We start from the raw sequence: 22,181 nt of genomic DNA on the forward strand, positions 1-22,181 counted from the left end.
CAGTAAGTGTATGATTTTTTTTTTTTTTCCCCTGGTTTGTTTTTTTTTTTTTCTTTTTCTGTCTAACCTTTTAGGAGGAAAGCATGGATTCTACTAGGCTGCTGCTCTGGCTCCTTCTTTAGTGAGGATGAATTGGAGAGGCTGTATACTTGGAAAGCTATTTTGGGACTGACCAGTAGCTGAGCTTGAAAGTCTTTAAGATGTCTAGCTCCACTGAAACACCAGCTTGTCTAACTCGTAGGACCTGGTATTATCAGTGCAAAGGTTTCAAAAGAGACCACAGAGAGCTAGAACTGCAAATTGTATAAAACTTTGGTGTGCTGACTAAGTAAGCAAGTAACAACAGCTGCAGGTCTTTGATACTAGATGAAATGTGACATTTTCTTGTGCTTTGGACTTGTTTTGATTTGATTCTTGGGCTGGCTGTTTCATGATTGCATTTTGTTATCCCTTGAGGGCTGTGTTTTGGGGACTGAACTGGAATGGCAGTCAGAGGCCTGGGTTCCACTCTTTTTATATGGTCTTCATCAGCTTTGTTAGGACATGGTGCTGTCTACTTCTTACGTAAGCCTAGCAGAGTTAAGCATCTGAATGCTTTTATGGCAGCTTCTGTCTTCACTGTATCTTCTCCCTGTGGAATGGCTTTTATCTGACTGTGGGCTCTGAGTTCCAGACTTTCTTTTACTGTGAGGTCTGTAGTGCTTATCACTGAAGTGCTTGTCTTGGCAGGCTCCTGTGGTGCTCGGAGCAACAAGTAAAATAATTTTCCACAAATGACTTGTCTGGAAACCATTGAGAAAAATTCTTTGTATTTTGCAGCATCTGTTTGTATAGCGAGACATTTCAGTTCATTTTCAATATGCTGCTTTACTGCCATGGATGCAGGTAGGACACAGGAAAGGTAGAGCTAGGCATGAGCAGCCTTGGTATATGGTGCTCTGTTGTGTGTTTAGGCTAAAACTTCTAGTCTGGAGCACTGTCTGTCCCTCCATTGGTCCTGTGCTCTGTTGAACTCAAACCCAGTATTTACCAGCAAACCCTCAATGTATACGTTGCAGATATAGTTGCTATGTGTGAGTGTTTTTCAGGGTTTCCCTTGTCTTTCTGGGTGACATTTGGGCAACTCCAGCGATTAGGCCATGTGCACTTTTTGTGGTTTGCAGGATCATTTATCTCAGTTTACTCTTCCTGCAGAATCATGTTGCACAAGCAAAAAAGTTTCTTTTTTTGAATTGCTAGTTATAGCTGTGGCCGCCTTTTCATTTGCATGAAGTTTGTTGAGCTCTGTAGTATCAGCTGGAGAAGACGGTGCCTTTTTGTTACTTCTTGTGCTCACCTGCCATTGCTGCCTTCAGAAGTGAGTCTGTTGCTCTGTGCTTCTCTTGACAGGTTAAGAAGAACTGGCAACATCAAATGTTTTCATATCTGCACAGCAGACTGCTTTTGGTGGTAGTTGTTAGCCTTTTCATGCCTTTGGAAAGAGGGGTGAAGGATGTGGGGAAAGCAGTAAACTGAAGCAGGGAAAACTGCTTGGGCAGTTAACGAGGGGGGTTTCATTTGGGTGCCTACAATGAACCCTCAAACCTTGAGAAGCAGGTGGAAAGAAGTTGGTGGAAGGATAGAAACTGGCTCAGTTGTGGCTAGTGGTAACACATTTTACAGTAGTAACTCTTTTAATGCTGTGTGTTCTGCTTGATAGATTTTGCTTGATGTTTGCACAGTTAGATTTGTATGTGGGATCAGAGAGAGAGCTTGTAGGAGGCAGTCAACTCAAGTGCTGTTTTCTGCCAGACTTATTCATGATGTAGAAGACAAGAACTGGGTAGACTAGGCATCTCTATTCCAGAGTAATGCTGTTAGCTCTGCTTCTGACAGCTTCTGCTGTCTCTCCCTTGGTGATTTGCTTGGAAGTTGGACCCATCAAACTTGGATACCTTTAGTGAGTTGATTTTGGTTTCTGGAATTGCTTTTGGTCAAAGGTCTTGTTGGTGCTTGGTGCCTTGCAGAAATCAACCTGCTTTGGGGGATCTCAGGCTGAGTTTCTAGGCTGAGCATGCTGTTCTCTACCTGCTTGTGCCCATTAGCTTTGGTTGTAGAAGTACACAGAAGCCTTGGAGAGTGCTAAGCGCTATATAGTAGAATACAGTATTTCATGGAGAATTGATGGCAGTAAATTTAAAATGCCTTTCAGTTTTTCTACTGGGGGTAGGTACAGCCAGAAGTCTCCTTCAGTCCTTTCCTCTTCTTCCCAGACTTTTTGTTTCCTTCTGTTGTCATTAGGCAGATTTGACTCCACATCCTTGTTTCAGGTGGAAGTTGTCTTGGTGCTTGTGTGGTATGTTCATGAGAACATAATCCTCTATCATTGCTTCATGTGAAGAAATGACCTTTTGTGGGTTGTGACGGAATTGTAATGGGGGAGGCTGAGAAAGTATGTTTTCCCCATTTTCAAGTAGAACTTGTGTGCAGAGGGAGGAACGTAGCTTTCCCGAGTTGCTTTTTAGGTCCTCTCAAGCTGCAGTAAATGCTTGTGATGATTAAGGCAGCAGCCTGGCTTTCCCCTGTCAAAAAACTCTGGGATTGAAGCAATCTGTTTACAAGTTTAGGACAAAGCAAATGCCAAAAGTATGCCCGGTTCGTGTCCTGGAGTGTAGAAGCTGTATAGCTTGGTGTGTATGAGCTGGGTAAGGGGTAGGTACTTTAAAGAGTATTTTATTTTTGCCTTAAAAATAAAATACCTGCTTGGGACCCTCTCTTTACCTGAAATGTTTTCCCATTTATTAACAAGGCTATGCAAAGGCTTGTGCAAGAGGTGGGAAATGGAGGAGAACAATCTCGATGTGAAATGAACGGATACATGGCGTTAAGTTGCAGGGTCCTGCTTCCAGCCAGGTGCTGGCTCCAGACCTGAGTTTGCACAGGGTCTCAGTGACACTGAGCTGTTAACAGCCAGGGTGCATCCTGAGAGTACTGCAGCATGTTATGAGTAACGAATGCAGCTTGTTGACCTCTCCTTGCTCATCTGCATGAAGGGGACTGTTCTGTTTCAGGCAGGGGACACAAAATGTCAGAACTGTTTGCTGGGAGCTGCTTAAACACCTCTCAGGCATGAGGAAAGGTGACTTAATGTGTCATTTTCAAAGCTGTGGGATTGCAGGGAGACTGAAACAGAGCTGACTAGGTCAGTATGTCTGCTCAGTATCCTACAGGGTGGCTTTTTCTACACATGAAAACCTTGCCTTTGTAGGTGTAACTTTACAAATACTTTAAAACACCACTCTTGTCCACACTCTTATTTCTGCTGGTTGGAGTTTTGTTTGGGGTGTGTGTGTATGTGGTTTTTTTTGGGGTTTTTTTTGCCAGCATTGGTGTTTGCGTGTCCACACAGTGAAAATTATATATTTTTTTTTCCTTCTGTCCCATAATGTGGCTTCTGCAACTGCTAGTGCCAGCAAAAGGGAAGGGGTGAGTGGCAGCTAGAGATGGAGGCAACGTGTGGAGTGCCCCTTTCCTGACAGCGTGAATGCCTGCCTGACAAAGACAGCTACATAACTATGGCTTAAGAAAGAAATGAGAAACAGTGTATGATGAATCCCAGATTTGACAGGTTTAGTTCCATAGCTCTCTGTATGCTTCTGTCGAAGTCTGCACTTTGCTTTTCTGCCTTGCAGAACCTATTTTGAAGGATTCCTAGTTAAGTATTTACTAAGTGGGTGTTAGACCTGTTGCATGAGCTGAGCAAGAGACTGAAACAACTGAGGAGCTAAATGCTGAGTTGAGTTCCTCTGGTCTGGTCCTTTGGTAGCTGTAAGACTTGTATGGGATTAGTATGGCTGCTGGAAAGAAGACCTGGCTGTTAAATATGATGGCTTTATGTGGGCTATATGATGGCTACTGTGGGTTTACCTTGGCTCTTATCATTGTTTATGCCCAGGCAGCTGTGGGTCAACTGTGGCTTTGTCAGTTGCTATCGGAGCCGGATAAATACTGCAGGGGAGATCTGTGGGTTCGGTTATTCCAGCAGTGTGACGGCAGGGGTAGTCAGTCCTGCTTTCCTGGCTGTTGCATTGTCGGTGGCTGACAGACTAAGGTAAGGCTGCCCAGTATGGCAGCAGCTGGGTGAGGATGGGGTCCTCCCTCCTCAGCAGCAGCAGTGCTGCATTTGCAGGGCCCTGCAGGGAGCTGGAGCAGAAGACCGGTTCAGTGCACAGCAGCTTGCTTTTTGCAGGATTCGGCTTTCTTGCTGAATTAAAGCAGGCCATGTAACTGGATAAAGATCTGTCTGCTTAGCAATTACTTGCTTATATTTATATATATATATAATTATTAGAGTCTTATTTTGTTTGTTTTGGTGTTCAGTTGCCAGTGCTGGTGATGTTGAGAGATGCTCGTCGCTGTGTCTGTTCAGTGCTTCTTTCTCCCAAGCTGCTGCATCTCTGTCCCTGTTCTACCTCTGCACTCCTCCTCTCTTCAGGAGGGCTGGTACCTGTGCAGGGCTTGGCCAGAACAGCTGTAGCCATGTCATTATTGGCTATCTCAACACAAGTGTCACCTACAAAAAAATGCAAATTATTTTTTCACCACTCCCACTCCTCCCCCCCCCCCAACTCCATAGTGAGATAAGAATTTTTGTGGGTGAAAATCTGAAAGTGGTATTTCACCTTCACAAACAAAACGGAGCCCCAGCTTCTCACAAACATTTCCAACCGGCTCAAATACTGAATATACTGCTAGTGTGCTAGATATATGTTTTACCACTGGCAAAAATAAAGCGGGGATCTGTGTTCTGGCAGTCGCAGAATAAGACCCCTCATCAGTGTAAGTGTAATACATCCATATAAGCAAGCATGGCCTGCTCTTTGCAACTAAACCAAAAGCATTATTACAGCCCTCTCCTTAAAGTTGCCTTTAGCTTTACTTTTTCCTTTTTCAAGGTCTTTCCATTTCTTGAAATGACAGAGCCTGACTGTTGCAAGTACCTTGTCTGCCTGCTAAGGCATATAAATAATTTCCTTTATTACCGCAGTCCCTTGATACAGTGCCTTTATGTTGAGTTGATGAAGTCTTTGCCTTTGATCTGCCTGGGATTATTAATTCTCTATTATAATTAATGGAGGCTTTGTCTTTTCTCCTGCAGTCTCTATGAAAAGATCTCAGAGTCTTTTGTAAATGTTCAGCGATTAGTAGTGCAGTGGCAGACTGAGTTGTATGTGTGGTTTGTCTGTAGAAAAGAGACAAAGAGTCTCAGTTTATCAGTATGTGTTATCTTTGGGGCTGATTTTGAACTCTTTCACTACAACAGTTTTTCTTGGAAAATGCCAGTTTTTATAAAACTTTTTTTTTTTCAATTTTTCTAGAACTCTTACAGTTTGGAAGAAAACTTTTCCTGAAAGAGTTTTAGGTGTCAGGTGGAAATTCTGCATGTGCATGGCTGTGTGTGTTGGTCTGCGGCAGGCAAACAGAGGAGCAGGTTAAGGCATAGACACTGTAGGGTCTTCACCCACCAGGGACCTGTTGCCTTCTGGTCTGATATCTCCCATGGGGAGTAGAAGCTCCAGCAGATACTGGGCCTTTTATGCAAGGGTTGGGTGCTTCATCAGGGGGATTTGTCCTGTGGCCACCTCTCACCTGAGGTGTGAGTGAACGAGGGTTGTGTTGCTGGTCTGAATCGGGTAGAAATGGTCGTCTCACCTGAGGTGTGAGTGAACGAGGGTTGTGTTGCTGGTCTGAATCGGGTAGAAATGGTCGTCTCACCTGAGGTGTGAGTGAACGAGGGTTGTGTTGCTGGTCTGAATCGGGTAGAAATGGTCGTCTCACCTGAGGTGTGAGTGAACGAGGGTTGTGTTGCTGGTCTGAATCGGGTAGAAATGGTCGTCTCACCTGAGGTGTGAGTGAACGAGGGTTGTGTTGCTGGTCTGAATCGGGTAGAAATGGTCGTCTCACCTGAGGTGTGAGTGAACGAGGGTTGTGTTGCTGGTCTGAATCGGGTAGAAATGGTCTTGAATATGGATTTTGTTTTGGATGTTATTGTCTGAACTCTTGGGAGATGAGTTGCAGGCAGGTGAGTCACTGTCTGAAAAAGTGCAGCTGGTTGTAGTTTTTTCTCTGGAAGGAGCAAGGAAACTTGGGAAGCAGTAAGACATTGGGGTGGGAAGAGAGTTTCCAGTGCAGTTTGAGTTACATGGTCATTGCATGTTTCCTGTCTGTGTGCTGCTCCTGCCTCAGAGGATGACAAAGTTACTTGAACAAATCTTTTGTAATGGAGCCAAGGCTAACAAAGCAGTTTAATAACTTCCAAATCTAGGGTTTAATCATGAGATGGAAGTACATCATATAAAAGCTGCGGAAAGGCTGTGCTGTGGTGCCAGCTCAGCGCTGGTTGAATGCGAAGGAAAGTAGTGTATGCAGAAACCCATGATTAGCATCATGACAGCTGCTGCTCTCTGCAGGGTGGGATTCAGCCTTGCAGTCAGAAATAACTAGAGCTAAAATTAAGTAGCATTTACCATCTATTTTTGTAAGAGGCAGAGGCTTGTGGTCAATTTTTTGATAACAGGACAATGAATGGTAAAGACTTAGGAGGTGAACTGTGCTGTTGGTGCTATCCTTGAAAATTACACTAAAATTATGAAGAGTGAAGGCAGAAAGGATCAAATTGTTGACATCAGCTCACTCTTCCTTATAAAAAGGACACAGCAGGGACATCTCTTCTTTTTATAGCACTCCTGCTGACTTTAAAGGCCATTTCCTGACTTGTGAGAAATCCTTGACAGTGGCACTTCCAACTTTCTGCAGCTAATTGCTCCTGTTCTGTGCAGTTTGCATGTAATCCCATGCATCGAGACAGCCTGCTTGGCTTCCAGATGTAGTGCTGTATAACATTTGTGCATGCAGTCTGCTCATTATATTAATTTGTTTGAAAGGCCAGCACAGCTTCCAATGTGACTAAATCATGTTGACTGCTGGCACTGCCAGGAGACTGTTAAAACATCGGAGGCCTGCCAGGAACCCTTGCTGCTTTCCTTGGGACTGGTAGAGAAGTGACCTTTTACTCATGAATTTAAATTTCTGGTTTAGGGGAATACTCAGGGTTTTTGCTGAATGCCTTGGCTGCTTGCCCGTCCCTTGTTACATTTGGATTTTGCTCGTGCTGGCTGATGGGGTACTGAAGCAATTCGGAGGACTAGTGCTGCCTGTTAATTGAGGATCTGCTCAGAGAGGAGATATCTAGCCAGAAAGGAGGGAAGCCTTAGCAGACATCTGGGAGAAATCATAGTGAATTTTGCCAGGTACCTTTCCAAGGCATCGTCTCTCTGTGTCTGTAGTTACACCTGACTTGTCCTGTGTAAGTTCACAGCTGAGTCGTTTAGACCATTGGCAAGTTTTATATTAAGGCTGTAACCATTTAGCAGAGCCTGTGTTGTGGGTCAAGGTGGGGGCAAACTTTTTGTGGGCAGGAGAGCATTCCCTGGATGCTGGGGCTGCTTGTACAAGTTTTGCTGGCACATCTGAGGGAGACCTCTGCCCTGGCGTGGTGTGCCTGCAGGAGCAAAAAAACCTGCAGGAGCAACAAAAGCACAGGGATAAGATACAGGAAAGGTTCTGCTGGGGACCGGCCTGGACTAAATGATGCTACTCCAGCCTGTACTCAATTTCCTACCTCTTTGTGTCTTTCCCTACTGCAGTTTTCCTCTGACCGATCTATGAAATGAAGTGATCAGGCTTTAGAGAGAGATGTTTTACACAAATCTCATTTAGAGAGCAAAGAACTATGCCAGCACAACAGGAGATGATGTTCCCTGTGGGGAAGGGAAGGGGGAAAGAAGGGGGACTTGTGAATGGGCAGATGGAGAGCAGGCAAGGAGCAGTAATACCTCATGTGGGACCTACCAGTGATTATAACCTGCCGGGCAAGTGCAGCTCTGTGCTACCAGTAAAATGCCCTTTTGCATGGATGACTCATTTGTGAGGATCTGGTATAAATCTTACAGCAAAGCCACTGTTGCTGATACAAAGTTGAGGAGGCTGGTGTTTGCCAGCCGATTAATATCCATTATCTTTTACAGTACTTTTGGGTTTGTGAAAGCCGCTCTTTGTTGTAAACTTGCATGAAAACACCTATCAGGTTCTTCTGAGAAATGTACCTGTTGCTCCATCCTGACTGTTACTTTAACTGTCTCCACTTGCTCATTTGTGGCTTTGCTGATTTTGCAGTGTTATGGCTCCGTTTCCTTTTCCTGCTTCTGCTTCTTTGCTTAACAGTGATAAGTGAATACTGGGGGCAGCGAGCAGGGGAAAAAGTCCTCAGCATTTGTTCAGGTGCAGTGTGAAAGGGTTCTGGAGTGCAGGTTTTGGAAATACCCTGGCAAATTTATGTTTGTGAGTGGAATTGCTTCTCTGCATGCTGGCTGTTGCTCTGCAAGCCTGATGTTCCTGGGGCAAGCTGTTGTGGTGGGAAACTGGCTGTGGTTTGGCCAGAGCGTGGAGATTACTTTGTCATGAAGCTCCTTGCAGAGAAAATACCATCTTTGAGGCACCTGCTCTTGGGTGGCCAGCAGCAGGCCAAGGGAGGCACTTGGCCATCTGCAGAAGCAGCAAGGGTACGGAGGGATTCCTGGCTGGGAGTCTATAGACAAGTGTTGTGCCCTCCCTCCCGCCCCCCTGGCACCTAGCAGCTGGGAGGCTATCTTAGTGACTCCTCCTGTGTCACCATGCCCAAATAACGTAGGTTTGGCAGTCCCGAGGTGGCAGCCCCTTATCCAGTTGCTGCTGCTCCTTCAGCATTCAGACAGCTCACGCGGTTTGTCTGCGACCTGCTTGTGCCGCCGGGGTTGGGATGGCAGGGCTCCTGTGCAAGAGGCGCAAAAAAGGAGGTAGGAAACATTACGTTTGTAGCAAGAATCTCTTCGTAAGCTGTCTGCCTAGGGCCTGGTGTATGGGCTGGGCTGTCTGTAAGCAGGGCTCTCCCTGGGCGGCAGGCCTTGGGGGGCTTTCTGCTGCCATAGCCGTGCTTTGCCGGTGGTGGTGGAAGAGGATGTTTTGGTCCTGTGGGATCTGGCCCAGCTGCGCTGGATCTGAAGGCAAGCTCTTCAGGTTGTGAGGGATGGGGGCTTAATACACAAGTTCATATTAATATTTTAGTTTAGCAAATTGCTCAGAAACAAGGTATTTTTGTTAGAAAGAGTAGGGATCATCTTTACATTAAAAATAAAAAGTGTAGCATCTTAAATGAACTTTTGGAAATAAAACTAGTATAGCTGCATTTAAAAGTATTCTGGCTTGACGTATATGCCACATGTAGTTTCTATAGCATGCACTGAAGATAGTACTGTGTATTCGCTGCCTGGAGGAACTTAGCAGCTCTGTTCTGCATTTGCAGAGCATTAGGAACAGTGATGCCCAGACCTTATTGAACGCTTGGCATTCCCATAATGACAGCAAAGCTACAATAATGAAGAAACTTATGTCTAGAAACAAGGCTGGTACTTCCAAAAGGAGTCTGATTTAAGTGGAATTTGGGCATTTATAGTCCTAGCAGGGTTTTAAAAATCTTACTTTTAATGCCTGGTTTCCACACGATTTTTCTTTTGCCTCCTGGTGGCTGTATTCCTGTCGGCATTGCGGTGTACCAGCTGCTGGGGTGAGAAAGCTCTAGACGGGCGTAATGCAAACAGGGCTGGGTAAGGCATGCTGTTAGAGCTGCTGGGGTCTGTTGCGTGAGGCCTTTTAGCTCCCTGACTTCTGTTTGAAGAGTTTTCTGAGAAAATGAGAATGAATGCAGGAAAGGGGTGTAATTACGAGTTTCTTTTGATAATGACATCTATTCAGGAGCAGACATTGTATTATGTTTGCAGTCAAGAACGCTGTTCTCCTCTTCCCTTTGCAGAAGGTACAGAATACAGAAAGCAATCTGTGCTTACTGCTGGCAGCCCCCTTCCACCAGTCTTTGCTCCTCGTTAGCTCCAACCAGCTGCTCTAACATGGATCATAAGCCATAAGGTCTCAAAATATGAGACGGGTGTCTGTTGCTTGGAGAACATAAGAACAGTATTTCATAATTGAGGATTTTTAGTTGTGTTCAATATCATGCTGTAGACAAGAATCAACTAACATCTTGGAACTGCAATTAAGAAATGTGGTAACTTGATTTAAGCACCCGGTTCAAGTATCTGTGAAAGGAGTGGGCATTCTTCCCTGTCCTCTGGGGCAGTAGGATCTGTTTTCTCTGTCAGTCAAGCAGGAAAAGAGCGAGTACTGATGCAGGATTTTGTAACCTTTGCAGACTGTGTGCAAATGATTAGCTTGTGGTTTGATTTTTCCAGTGGGAAAGGGGAATAGTGACGGTTCTTGAAGGTAGTCCTTGTTGGGGTATTGTAACTATTAGTTAATTGTACCTCCTTTTCTTTCCCTGAAAAGTTTGCCTAGCAGACCTTATTTATTCGGAAGTCCTTGCTTTTTCCTGAAAAGAGTATGGGGCTTGGACCTCTCTCAAAGGAGACTGTGATGCCTCGGATGCTGCTACAGATGATCTTAGCCCATGCTAATGCAGAACTGTCACTGAATAGATGGGGCTGTTACAGTGTCTTTGTGTCTCCTAATTCAAATGCATCTATTTCAGTAGCTTGGCTTATTATAAATAAATAATCGTTATCTGAGTTTAGGAGGGAGATGTGCCTTGGAGAGTGTACAAGTGTTACAGCATTGCTAGTGCTTTTCTTACAGTCAGGCTCTGTGAAGATACTAAAGAACTGTTCGGTACTTGTCCTCAAGTTCAGTTCCTCCCATCTGGCAGGACACAGGGAAATATTTGAATATCTGTTTTCTTGATGAAGGGTACTTTACTGACTTTCCTAAATGATAGCTGTAGGTTTAGGACAAGAGCTTGAAATCACAGATTTCAGATTTGTGTTTACCGGATCATGCTACATGTATTTTTAGCCAGTGGCAATGCTAGAATTAAATAAATTTTCATCTTTATTTGGGAGGTTTCCCTGGAATACTCTGAGGCTTTTAATAAGGCCAGTACCAAGCTACAGTTCCTGGTGTTCTGCAGCTGGAAAAGGTGGTGATGAGTGGGGGTCATGCTATCAGAAAAGGAGTTTGTTTTTACAGTTTGTTGTCTTCTCTGGATCTGGGCTGTCCTGCAGACAAAGCTCACACCCCTTCCATCTGGAGAAACAAGCACTCCGAGGTTGCTCTTACCACGTAATTGATTTTCTTGTGAAGTATTTTTGGCCAGTTGTGTGGCGGCTCAGTTTAATGAGAAGATATAAAAGGATGTTGCTTTTGATATTATTTTCCACTGTGGGTGCAGTTCTTAATTACATAAACTGTGCACCTGTTTTGAAATTGAGCTACCAGATCCAGTTTTCTCTTACTGTGAATAAATACCTTTTTCAATCCCTACATATCTGCCAACTTTGTGTTCATTACAGTCTGTCTTTCTGTTTCTTCCATGTCTTCAGTGAGTGACCTCCAAGAAGAAGGTAAAAATGCTATCAATGCACCAATGAACCCAAGCACTGTGGACATCCATCCAGAAGACACGTTATTAGGTAAAGTATTCATGCTACAGACTTCAGCTAAACGATTATTAGTTAAGGTTGCCACTGTGACTCCTGTAGCCATTGCTTTACTGTTGAATATAGATTGCTCAGTTTGAACTGAGAGAATTGGGCATGAGAATTGAGAACTGTTGCATGTTACATGTAGGTTAGAAATTAGAAGGGCTAAAATGGAATTTAAAGAGCAGTGCCAATTATGCAGATACACTTAAGCTAGGTAGTTTAGGCAAAAATGGACTTGTTCAATGAATTGGCAAAGAGCTTGAGTTCTTTTGTGCTCATCCTGAAAGTAGATAGAAAGTTGAGGTTTGCAAAGAATTACATGGAAAGTACTGCTGAATTTGTGTGCCTATTTACTTCAGTTCCATTAACCCATTGGCCAAGTGCATCCTCCTTTGGTAAGGAAGTGGTATGTTCTCTCTTCTGTGTGTATAGATGGGGAACTGAAGTGCAAAAGGATCAGCCCACAGAAAGTCTGTGGCAGAAGTGTGTGTCATGATTCCTGTGGAACCCTTAAAACTGCCTTGTCTCAATGTACATACTACACTGTTAACTAGTGTATGCCATGTTCCTCCTTGGGTTACTGCTGCCACTTTGCAATGACAGTGCAGCAAAATGAGACGTGGTAATGGATGAACAGATGAGCATTTAGGCTTTTGAAAATAGTAATTAAATGTGATTAAGATAGAAGTATGTAAAAGAAGTAATTCTTTATAGAAAAAAGTTAAATATTCACCTGTTCTCTCCGTTTCCTCCCCAAGTCCCTACAACAGCAGAAAGTCTTTAAAACTTGTTGAAATAAAAGACTTTTTTTCTTTCCTGGCCATATGTCTCTTAATCGACAGCTTGCTTCAGCTAATTCTGTAATGGAGACAAATATTAAAACAGTAAACTAAAAAACAAATTTTAGTTATTTAGACTTTCTGATGAAAAGAGTAGTAGCAAATGCAAGTACTGTTCTCCTGAGATGCGGACAAAGTGTTGATTGCTCTGTGTATGTATGTGGATTAGGAGTGTCTCCAATGATTTCTTCTAAAGCTGTGTGAGATTTTAGAAGATTCAGGATCCCTGCTGAAAGTCTGTCATGTAAAGGCATGACCACCAGTGAACCTTGTGAACCTTAAGCAAAGTTCTGTGGTGAATCGTATAGCATTATGGGTCAAATCTGGTCCAGGGTTTCAGTTAGCAATATTTTGGGTGTGTAGTGGGTGTCACTTCCTTGTGCTTAGACTGCCTGACTCATCCTAGGCAGTAACAAAGTAAAGGAATGGAGGAAAAAAGCAGCAAAAGAATTCATGGTTTTCTTTCTAGGTTTGTGGAAATTTGTCAAGTATGTTCAGGTAGCAAGGTCTTATTTAAGAAAGATAAGGGGCCCTGGAAAATACTGAACCCAAATGTCTGGGTAAAGTCTAAGGTAACCAGTTAGATGATATAGTCAGTCTTCTGTCTAGGTTGTGCGAGTGTCGTGTTTCCCATCTGATAGCAGTGAAGTCTAGAACTGCAATAGGCAGTCACTGTAGGCTGGGCATTGTCAGGTTTTAAAGGGTTCCTCTATACAGTGTGGCAGTGGCCTGAGTAATGGTCATACCGAAACCCCTCTGTTGTCGTGCTGCAAGGAATTAAGAAATCAATAGGAAAATAGAATTCCATATGGACTGTCTAGACTCAGCTAAAGATAAATCCGTGGGGTTTATAAATAGTAATAATATATAATAATATGTAAAATATAATATATATTAAAAAATAATAATAATTTCAGCTGAAAAGATGTGCATCTCCTTGCATAGCTGTGACACTGCCACCCATCCTTGTGCTCCTGTTTTGTAGTAGACAGGATTTGCACCCCACTGGAAGGAACGGATCTAACCTAGGTCACAGCTACTACTTGGCTACTGAAGGAGCTAAAATGAAGGGTGCAGGGAGAGGTCTGCTACTTGAAAGCAAGCACCAGAATCTAAAATGAGACTTACTCCAGCTGCTTCCTAAATACCGGTGTCCATATTTATGGTAGCATACAAACATGCACATCACGCATGTGTCCATGTGTGCTGTTTTGAAGATAATTTTGCCAAAGATTGTTTGATTGTTAACCTTACTGAAGTCAAGTTAATTTTGCTACCAACACTTCTGCATCAAATCATCCCTTCTAAAAATAGATCTTTACATTTGTGCCTCTTGTGGTTGTCCTGCTGGCCATTGGAGAGCATTTCTCACATCTCTCCACCTCCCAGCAACGGAAGAAATAGAAGACTTTACACCTCAGAAATCTATTTGATGTTCTTCCACCATGCACAAGTACAACTGATACAAACTGGGGTAATTTTCATTCTCCAGCTTAACCAGAGGTTAAGGAGTTCATGCACTCGGGGCCACATGTGTGACAAAGTTTCAGGGAACCAGAGAGCACAGGAACAAAGTGTCAGCCCAAGTCTCAGCAGCCACACTGAGTGCAGTACCATAAACTTGCTGTACTCTTCAAGATGGTGAAATTTGGGACAGGTATTTTCAAATAGAAATCAAATAAAAATTGAGGAGAGGGAGAAAACTAGTTGACTGCACTTTTTGGTATGTTGATGTTATCATGCCCCTCAGGGTACAGAAGATGGCAATTTTTCTGAAGTATTCTGCATACAGCAGGGTCTGAGCTGGGGAAAATCAGTGGAAACAATCTTATTTTAGGGAAGTTAGAGCTGTTATCTTTCTGTGTGTCTCTAAAAACGCCTAACACTTTGATCATCGGAAATTCCCTTGCTAAGATGATGACTAGGCACTGTCATTTCTTGATCAGCTGACAGGCAACTTCATGATTATGAATTGTTGCAGTATTTCAGCAGTGTACATTTGAGGTGGATCTCGCTAAAGTTTCCTATTTTTACTTGGACAGAGGAGAACGAAGAACGCACGATGATTGATCCTAACTCAAAAGAAGACCCCAAATTCAAAGAACTGATCAAGGTAAGAAATTTTGTCCTCCTTCAAATCTTCAACTAGTAAGCTGGAGTAATTTACAAGCTGATTACTAAGAATGTAGTTGAGGAATAGCAACTTGTTACTGAAGTATATGTGAAAACTGAGGTCATCAACAAGGTAAGGCTGAAAGTAACAATGAGAGAAAAAAGAAAAGGCTGAATGTCAGAGTGCTCACGGTACTTACAGAGTAAGGCTCCATTGTCCATTCATATCCTTGTGATTATCACAGTGAGGATCAGTGCTTGGCTTGAATCTACCTGCACTCACCACACATAAACATAGGTTCCTTCTGTTTATGAAAACAGGGAAGGAGTTTTGGAAAGCCTTAGTGAGATTTCAGGAGAAAAAAAGCGTAGGACTGAAATGAGCACGGGCATGGTAGGGCACAAGGAGGAGACCTCTAGTGCTAACAGAAAAGTTGGAACTGAGATTCTTCTTGCCCTATATTCTGTTGGTTTGGTGTTTTTGTGGTGTTTTTTAAGAAAAGTAATCAGTTTACCTGGCTACTTGGGGCAAGGACCAGATTGTCCTGAATCTGTATTGTCACTGGAGATGCCTGCCCAAGGTGTTGATAATGGTGTTTCCAGCTGTGCTGATGTGAAGTATGGCTTCCTGCCGAAGCAGTGCTCATAGTTTCTGCCAGGCATGATGAAAGATTTGATCTTGAGGGTCTAGCATTTAGGAGAACCTTTTCTATGCAGTAAGTCGTTGAGGTTAACATAGTGAAAACTTGAGCAGGAAGAGAAGGGATGGCAATTCCAAACAAATGCGTCCTCTTTCTAACAAAAAATAATTTAAAAATAATACAGACAAAGTATAGCATGAAAATTAACACAAGCACACACACTTCTTGGAAACAACCATGCAGCTGTAGCTGGGTGAGTCTTAGAACTCTGGGTAGTGTATACCGTCTCTGGATAGAGGGTCGAGCTGTGGTACATTCCTTTCAGGAAACCTTGTGCACCCTGGCTGCACAAATATGCTTCACAGAATGCCTCAGCAAACTGCTCGTCTGGTGCATCTTTAAAACAAGCTTAGTGACCTCTTATTAACACTGCAGTAACATGTTTAGAATTACAAAACCACATCAAATCGAGTTTAGCAAAGAGTTGTGATCAAATTTCTTTGTTATTCTAATTCACCTGGAATACATGGTGTTTTAAATTAAGTGAATTTGCACATTCTTTCTTTGTTAGTACCTAAATCTATTAATTCTCTCAAAAGGTACAGTGGTCTTGCACCACTCTTTTAAAATGCACTGTGGTTTCTCTGCTAGTGTGACAGTGATATTTTCATGCATAATTTGGCTGAAACAGTTGTTGCAGTGAAGGAACCAGATGCACTCTGTGATGCAGGAGACTTGATACTGAGATCAGAATTGCTTTTAAGTTGGGAATTTTGCTGTTGAATTTAATGTGAGTTGGTGAGTCTTCCATGGATGTCGTAGTCTAGCAAGGTTATGAAAACCTTCAGGAAGAACGAAAATCAGGGCTAGAGCGGCACTTGGAAATGTATCTGAGTGCTTACTGCACGCTGCAGAATCAGGCTGTGGTTCACCGTGCCAGTTCACACTTTGCATGAAGAGAGAGTAGCATATTACCAACTGAACTGGAGCAGCTGGTGCGGGGAACAGCACATAACTGGAAATTGATTCCTTGGGATCATCCTTAAAGGAGAGATGTGTCCTGTAGAGTGTCTACTTGAAAATGATGTAATTTAGGTAATGACTAATCATTTGCATACCTCTCAGCAGTTGAGAGTTTTTATGGAGATTCAGCTAGAAAAATATTAAACGCTACGTTGGTGTGAATCTGTAAGGCAGGGAGGGGTTTGAGTTACATTGGCAAAACCTATTTTATGCCAGAGTTGGATAATGCAAAAAAATGAGCAATTTATTCTTTGTTTTCTGTTCTTCAGTGGTTAATGATATTTTCCAAGAGCCCCAGTGCTGGGATGAGAATTAGCTGTGCGAAATGCTGTACAGCAGCAGCCAGCAGAAAAGACTGCGACTGCCTGCCCCACAGAGCTTGGAATGAAAGATTTCCACAGACTAGCAAAGAGTGAGGATTGAATAGATGGAGGGTGTTTTTAGTTCAGAGTGGTTCTCTCTCTTTTCCCCTCTGAGAGGAATGTGTCAATAGCAGCAACAGAGCCTCATGCCTTTTGAGATTTGGCAGTATGACTTCATTTCCTTGGTGCCAGCCCAAATCTCTTTCAACACCAGTTAGACATGCCAATGGTTTACCATCATTGGTTTTGAGTGTTTCTGTTCTGTCAGTTACATGCAGTTGGGTAAATGGATCTCAGTGCAAAGAAGCTGCAGTTATCTGTTGCTGACACTGCTTTAATATCTCTTTGTCTCCACAGAATGTTGTTTTAATTTCTGCTAGCCTCATGCCATAGGAATTACATGCATAGTGCAAGCCATGTGTGAGAGTTTGGAAGTGATTTTGACAGAGCTTTTGTAACTCTGGAGAGACAGATTGTATCACATTGTGGTAACATGGAGACACCAACAGAAAAAACCCCAATGCAACAAAAAGCCTCATACCCTCACTTTTATTAAAGCAAATAGTGAATCTCCTTGTTGAAGGCTGCGTAGTTTGGGAAGCTAAAATACCAGCTTTAAGTCCTCTTGCACATAGGAAAATCATCAGGAACTAGAATTATGTCTCAAAATGTTGCTCATTATCATCATTGATGGTACTCTAAAAATAGTTGGCCACAGGTGTTAACCAAATTCCCTCTGTGGCCAGAAGCCTTCATTTGCTCTGTGTGTAATCAGTTTGATACATGGCTGAGCAGACCTAAACCTGAAAATTCGAATCAGGGAAAGAGATGAGTTACTGTTTTACTTATATTTTTATATGTGTGTGTGTGTATTTGCAAAATACTGTTTCTGGTGTCTGAATGTGTGAGCTTCTTTTACTCGTTTCCCAATATTTGCCAAGTGACAAGTGCACTGCTGACTTAAGTGAGTGTTTGAATTGTAAGTTTGGGTGGTTTTGTGATGGGATATAGAAGTGTCCTGTGATACATTGTTTCTTTTTCTACTCTTCACTCAGGTTTCTAGTCTATATGTTATTGTGAATCTGTTTACAATCCCTTTCAATTGGGTGTAAAGGTGGAAAGAATCTTTTCCCCCCTTTCTGGTTTAGATATTGCCGAAGGGTAAAAGTTTCAAAAGCTTCATTGCTGGTTGTCGTCCTAAACATAATTAGACTTAACAGGCTGTAGGAATTGAGTCAGAGACTTTGAAAAAACATTTTAACGTATCACATATGTGGCAGATTTCCTAGGGTTTTCTCATGTATTTCAGTGGGAAAAGTATGAAGAAGAGCTTCTACTAATTGAATCCAAACAGCAACTTGCAAGAACTGGGTCTCATCAAAGTGCCTTGCCTTGACAAAAGACAGCAAGTCACAGTTGCAAGACGCTTTCTGTCCCTGCAAAGACTTCCCTAAAACTGGCTGATACTGCAACAACTTGTGGCCTTTAAAGCCTCATCTAAACTTAATACAGATCCAAACACTGCTGATCTAGATACTTCCTAAAATGAGTAAACATTCTCATTTGTAGTAAATTATCGCTTTTTTCCATGTCTAATTTTGTGGCTTCTTAAAATTCACTGTGGTGAAGAGAAAACCGAAATGAAGCCGCTGGCCTTTGGGTAAGGTTTTGCAAGTGACCAGAAGAAACTGTGCTTCCTAAATGCTATGTGGTGTGCTTCTGAAAACAAGAAGCCTTCTCTGTGTTTACAGGCTGGCAGTGCTTTGTGCTTAGTCAACAGTTTCCAGGCCTGAATATGAATTCTTAATATTACTTTCCATGCTAAACCCTAAAGCCAGTTAAGCTTTCATACCTTTTGATCTCTGCTTCCTAATTCTCCCAGAAGTCAGGGGGAAAAGGGTCATTGAAATCAGTTTTCTTTCTTTGCTGTTTTTGGTGACTGGGCTTCCTGTTTTCCCATTGTGCCACATGTGTTCATGTATTTTGTCTTATTTTTCATTTTATCTATCGCTGTGTAGCGATGACTGTGAGGTCCTTATGCCCTTGAACTCTGAATGTGCGTCACTGCGATGGGAGCAGCCAGCCTGCAGAACAAAAATACTTCACTGAGCTGATGAAGTGTGATGTAAAAACCCATCTTACATGAACTAAAAAAACAAATTTGCCAGGCACGCTAATTTTTCTTTCTAGATTTCCATCACTTTTGTTTCCGCTGTCTGCCACATGGCAGATTTCAATTTTCAGCCCAGTGTTTAGTAATGTAACATGGCTCATTTAAGTGGACATATGCATTTGTCCTAAAAATGATACGATAAATGGATGTGTCAGAATTTAAAGCACCACTGGAAATTTGGCAACTACAAATGCATGTGTCTGAGCATTTGATGCAATTCAGAGATGTTTTGTGTGAGAATGGATATGCTTGAAAGGGTAAGCATGTTTGTCAGGACATTGAGATACTGTATCAAGGTTTTAAAATCAAGCTGCTAATCCCAAATACTATAGAAGACTATAGAAAAGCAGCTTTATATAAAGGTATGACAAGTGACCTAATGAACACTTCCGTGTACCTGCATGCTGTTTTGTGAGTCTCCAAGTACTGCAAAAGATTGAGTCTCGGGTGCATTGAAGATTATTAACTACGTGGGGGATCTTGTGGGTTCACCAGCCCTTGTGTGTAAGGATGTTAGGGCTCACATTGGGAGGAGAGGCTTTGCAATAAAGCACTTCCTCAGCACTGGCGTGTACCTCTTACACCCGTTATTTAACACAGCAAATGTAGCCCGAGCGTAAAGGTCAATATTGAACTGCAGGTGTATGAAATGCAGGCACAGAAACGAAAAAATGGATAGAGAAGTGTGAGACCAGGCAGACTGAAGGTAAGCATAGAATCATAGAAACACTTAGGTTGGAAAAGACCTTTAAGGTCATCAAGTCCAACTGCAAACACAACACTACCAAGTCCACCACTAAACCACATCCCTAAGTGCCATGTCTTTTAAATACCTCCAGGGATGGTGACTCAATCACTTCCCTGGACAGCCTGTTCCAATGCTTGATGACCCCTTTTGGTGAAGAATTGTTTCCTACTGTCCAATCTAAACCTCTCCTGATGTAACTTGAGGCCGTTTCCTCTCATCCTATGGCTTGTTCTTTGGGACAAGAGACCAACACCCACCTCCCTACAACCTCCTTTCAGGTAGCTGGAGAGAGTGACAAGGCCTCCCCTGAGCTTCCTTTTCTCCAGACTACACAACCCCATTTCCCTCACCTGCTCCTCATAGGACTTGTGCTCCAGACCCTTACCACCTTCACTGCCCTTCTCTGGCCATGCTCCAACACCTCAGTGTCTTGCCCCAAAACTTGAACGCAGCGTTGGTTGTGTGGAAACACATCTTCTGTGTGTTTCCCACCATGTACTATGTGCCTGTATCAGGCTCTTTTAATTTGTAGGTGTTATTAAATATATTCTGCTTCTGTCTTTGCATGGAGGTGCAGCTACAAAGAACAGGAGAGCTGACTTTTCATGAGCAGAGAGTCAACATATTTCTGTGTGTTCACCGTTTCAATAAGCAATATGGTGCTTTATTTCCCTTGTAAAAGTTTGTTTGTTTTTTTTTTTAAAAAAAACAAATTCTGTGCAGAAAGATTTTTCCAGTCTCCAAAGTAAGACACAACCAGGAAATCAGAGGTGGGGCATCTAATTTTTGGTTTTGTTTTCTAATTGCAGCACTTGCCAGTCTTCAAGGGCTGTTAAAAAAGAACACTTGGATTTATTTTTTTTATTGTGAGTATAAACTGCAGATCCATTTTTTTTGTGGCGGAGCTGGAGCTGTAGTCTGAATACTAAAGAAGTTAAAAAGTTCTTTGGGATATTTTTCTTTCATTCAGGTTCTGAAATATTAAAATAATAAACAAGGTCTAGCCATAGTTCTTTTAACTTATATTTCTGTTATGTACTTTTTTGCCACAAGTTCTTCAGTGCTAAATTTCTCTGAAACATTTAAGTAGGATGTAGTGTACGTATTTCCCTTTTTTAACACCCTGTACCCAAAGCTAATTTGTGATTCCTGTGTACCTACACTCTTGGAAATCGGATGTTGACTTCTACATTAGAAGGTACTTCCAGACCTCTATTTTTAATTCCTTGACATTTTCTAGATTCTGACTTCAGTACCATTCAGGACAGGACAGACAAAATGTTAATGGTTTCAAATAGTTTAGCATCCTGAGTCTTCCTTTAACAGAGCTTCTGAGGACTTTTGGAAGTCTGGCCTAATGTCTTTCTCCGCCTTTTAACGTGAATGTCCTTCTATACCCTGAAAAAGATCAAAAGAGACAAGAATAGCTGATTGGAGTTTTCTTGCCAAATGTGGTCATGGTTCCCCACCTGTGGAGCAGATCTCTGCTAACTTTTATTTAGGCTGCATCTTCTTGCTTTTAAGTTTTGCTGGCTATAATCCCTGATAAGATAATCTTGGTTGGGGTTTTCAAAGGAGTTCCAAAGGTTTGATGCCTTGTGGCAGATGCTAGCTGATGTGTTACAATTTTTTTGGAAACCATAGCTTTAAATATAGAGGAGAAGGACTAGGCAGGGAGAGTTTACCTGATGCAGAGGCTGCTGAAGAGGCATCCTGAGAGGATAGAGGGTGAAATGCAGGAAGAATTGTCTTGACATTTTTCTCTGCCCACATGTGGTAACATATATCAGGCTGTGTGACAATGGAAGGAGATGGTTTCTAGGGCATGTTGGAGCATGTTTCAGGAGACAGGCTTCCTAGCATGGCTCCCATGACCACAGCCAAAGTGAGAGGATGACATGTACGGGCCAGGGCATGCTGCTGCAATACCCCTTTCAATCCAGCACCCCAGGTGCCAGGGATAGCTGCTGTGCCAGCAGGCTGGGCTCCTCAAGTGCAGTTGATAATTCATTGGCGTTACAAGCCATGAAGGTGTTGCATGAGGGGAAGGAGCGGGAGGAACTGTATGACCCTCTTGCCTAACAAAAGGCATTAGGTAGATGTGAGAGTGTGGAACAACTTGGCGGCATGTGTTGGAACAGTGGTGGTAGCTGTAACCACACAGCAGAGACCATCTGATAGGGGGAATGGCCCAAGTGATAGGTAAGGTTCCTGCAAGGTTACAGGGGAGCACTGGGGAAATAATACTGGTGCAGAGCACAACTTTGTATGTCCACATTTGTCTCAAGCATTACCTCCTCTTTTCCTTTATCTGCTCTAGAGAAGATTGCTTTTGATACAAGTTGCTGATACTGACTAGTGAATAACTTACCAGAAAAGTTTTATTTTGAAAGAAATAAAGCTCCTCTTTAGAGGAGTCGTTTTTATTATTGAGGTTTTTAATCCCTCTGGGCAGCTTAGAGAGGGCAAAAGTGATTTGAATATGTGAGCATTGATGGTGATCCTTGCTTTCTATAAATTGGCTAGTTGCCATATCACTCAGCTAAAATTTGCCACTTATGCTATTTTTAGAGCTGAGTTTCAGCCCTGCACATTTTCAGCATGCTTTGGAAGTACTAAAGATAGAGATTAGACATGCATAAAACATTAATATTTTGTGTTTGGATTGTAAACTTCTTTGTGGACACTAAACCTTGTGAAACTTACTTGAGGTTGG

The 22,181-nt window shown here is 42.6% G+C and overlaps 1 protein-coding gene across 3 annotated transcripts in view; it reads left to right on the forward strand.

Moving 5' to 3' along the window:
• PARVB (parvin beta) overlaps positions 1 to 22,181 on the forward strand; it is a 74,568-nt gene that overhangs the window by 22,403 nt on the left and 29,984 nt on the right. For 2 of the 3 annotated variants that reach the window (XM_056339321.1, XM_056339319.1), the window contains exons 2-3: positions 11,466 to 11,555; positions 14,449 to 14,519. In XM_056339321.1, coding sequence (XP_056195296.1) covers positions 11,466 to 11,555; positions 14,449 to 14,519 — 161 coding nt within the window. Of the gene's footprint in view, positions 1 to 1,242; positions 1,358 to 11,465; positions 11,556 to 14,448; positions 14,520 to 22,181 lie in introns of those variants that run through there. The other variant, XM_056339322.1, reaches the window with a different exon arrangement.

Source organism: Falco biarmicus, chromosome 5 (assembly GCF_023638135.1).
Source record: "Falco biarmicus isolate bFalBia1 chromosome 5, bFalBia1.pri, whole genome shotgun sequence".
Taxonomy (NCBI): Eukaryota; Metazoa; Chordata; class Aves; order Falconiformes; family Falconidae; genus Falco; species Falco biarmicus.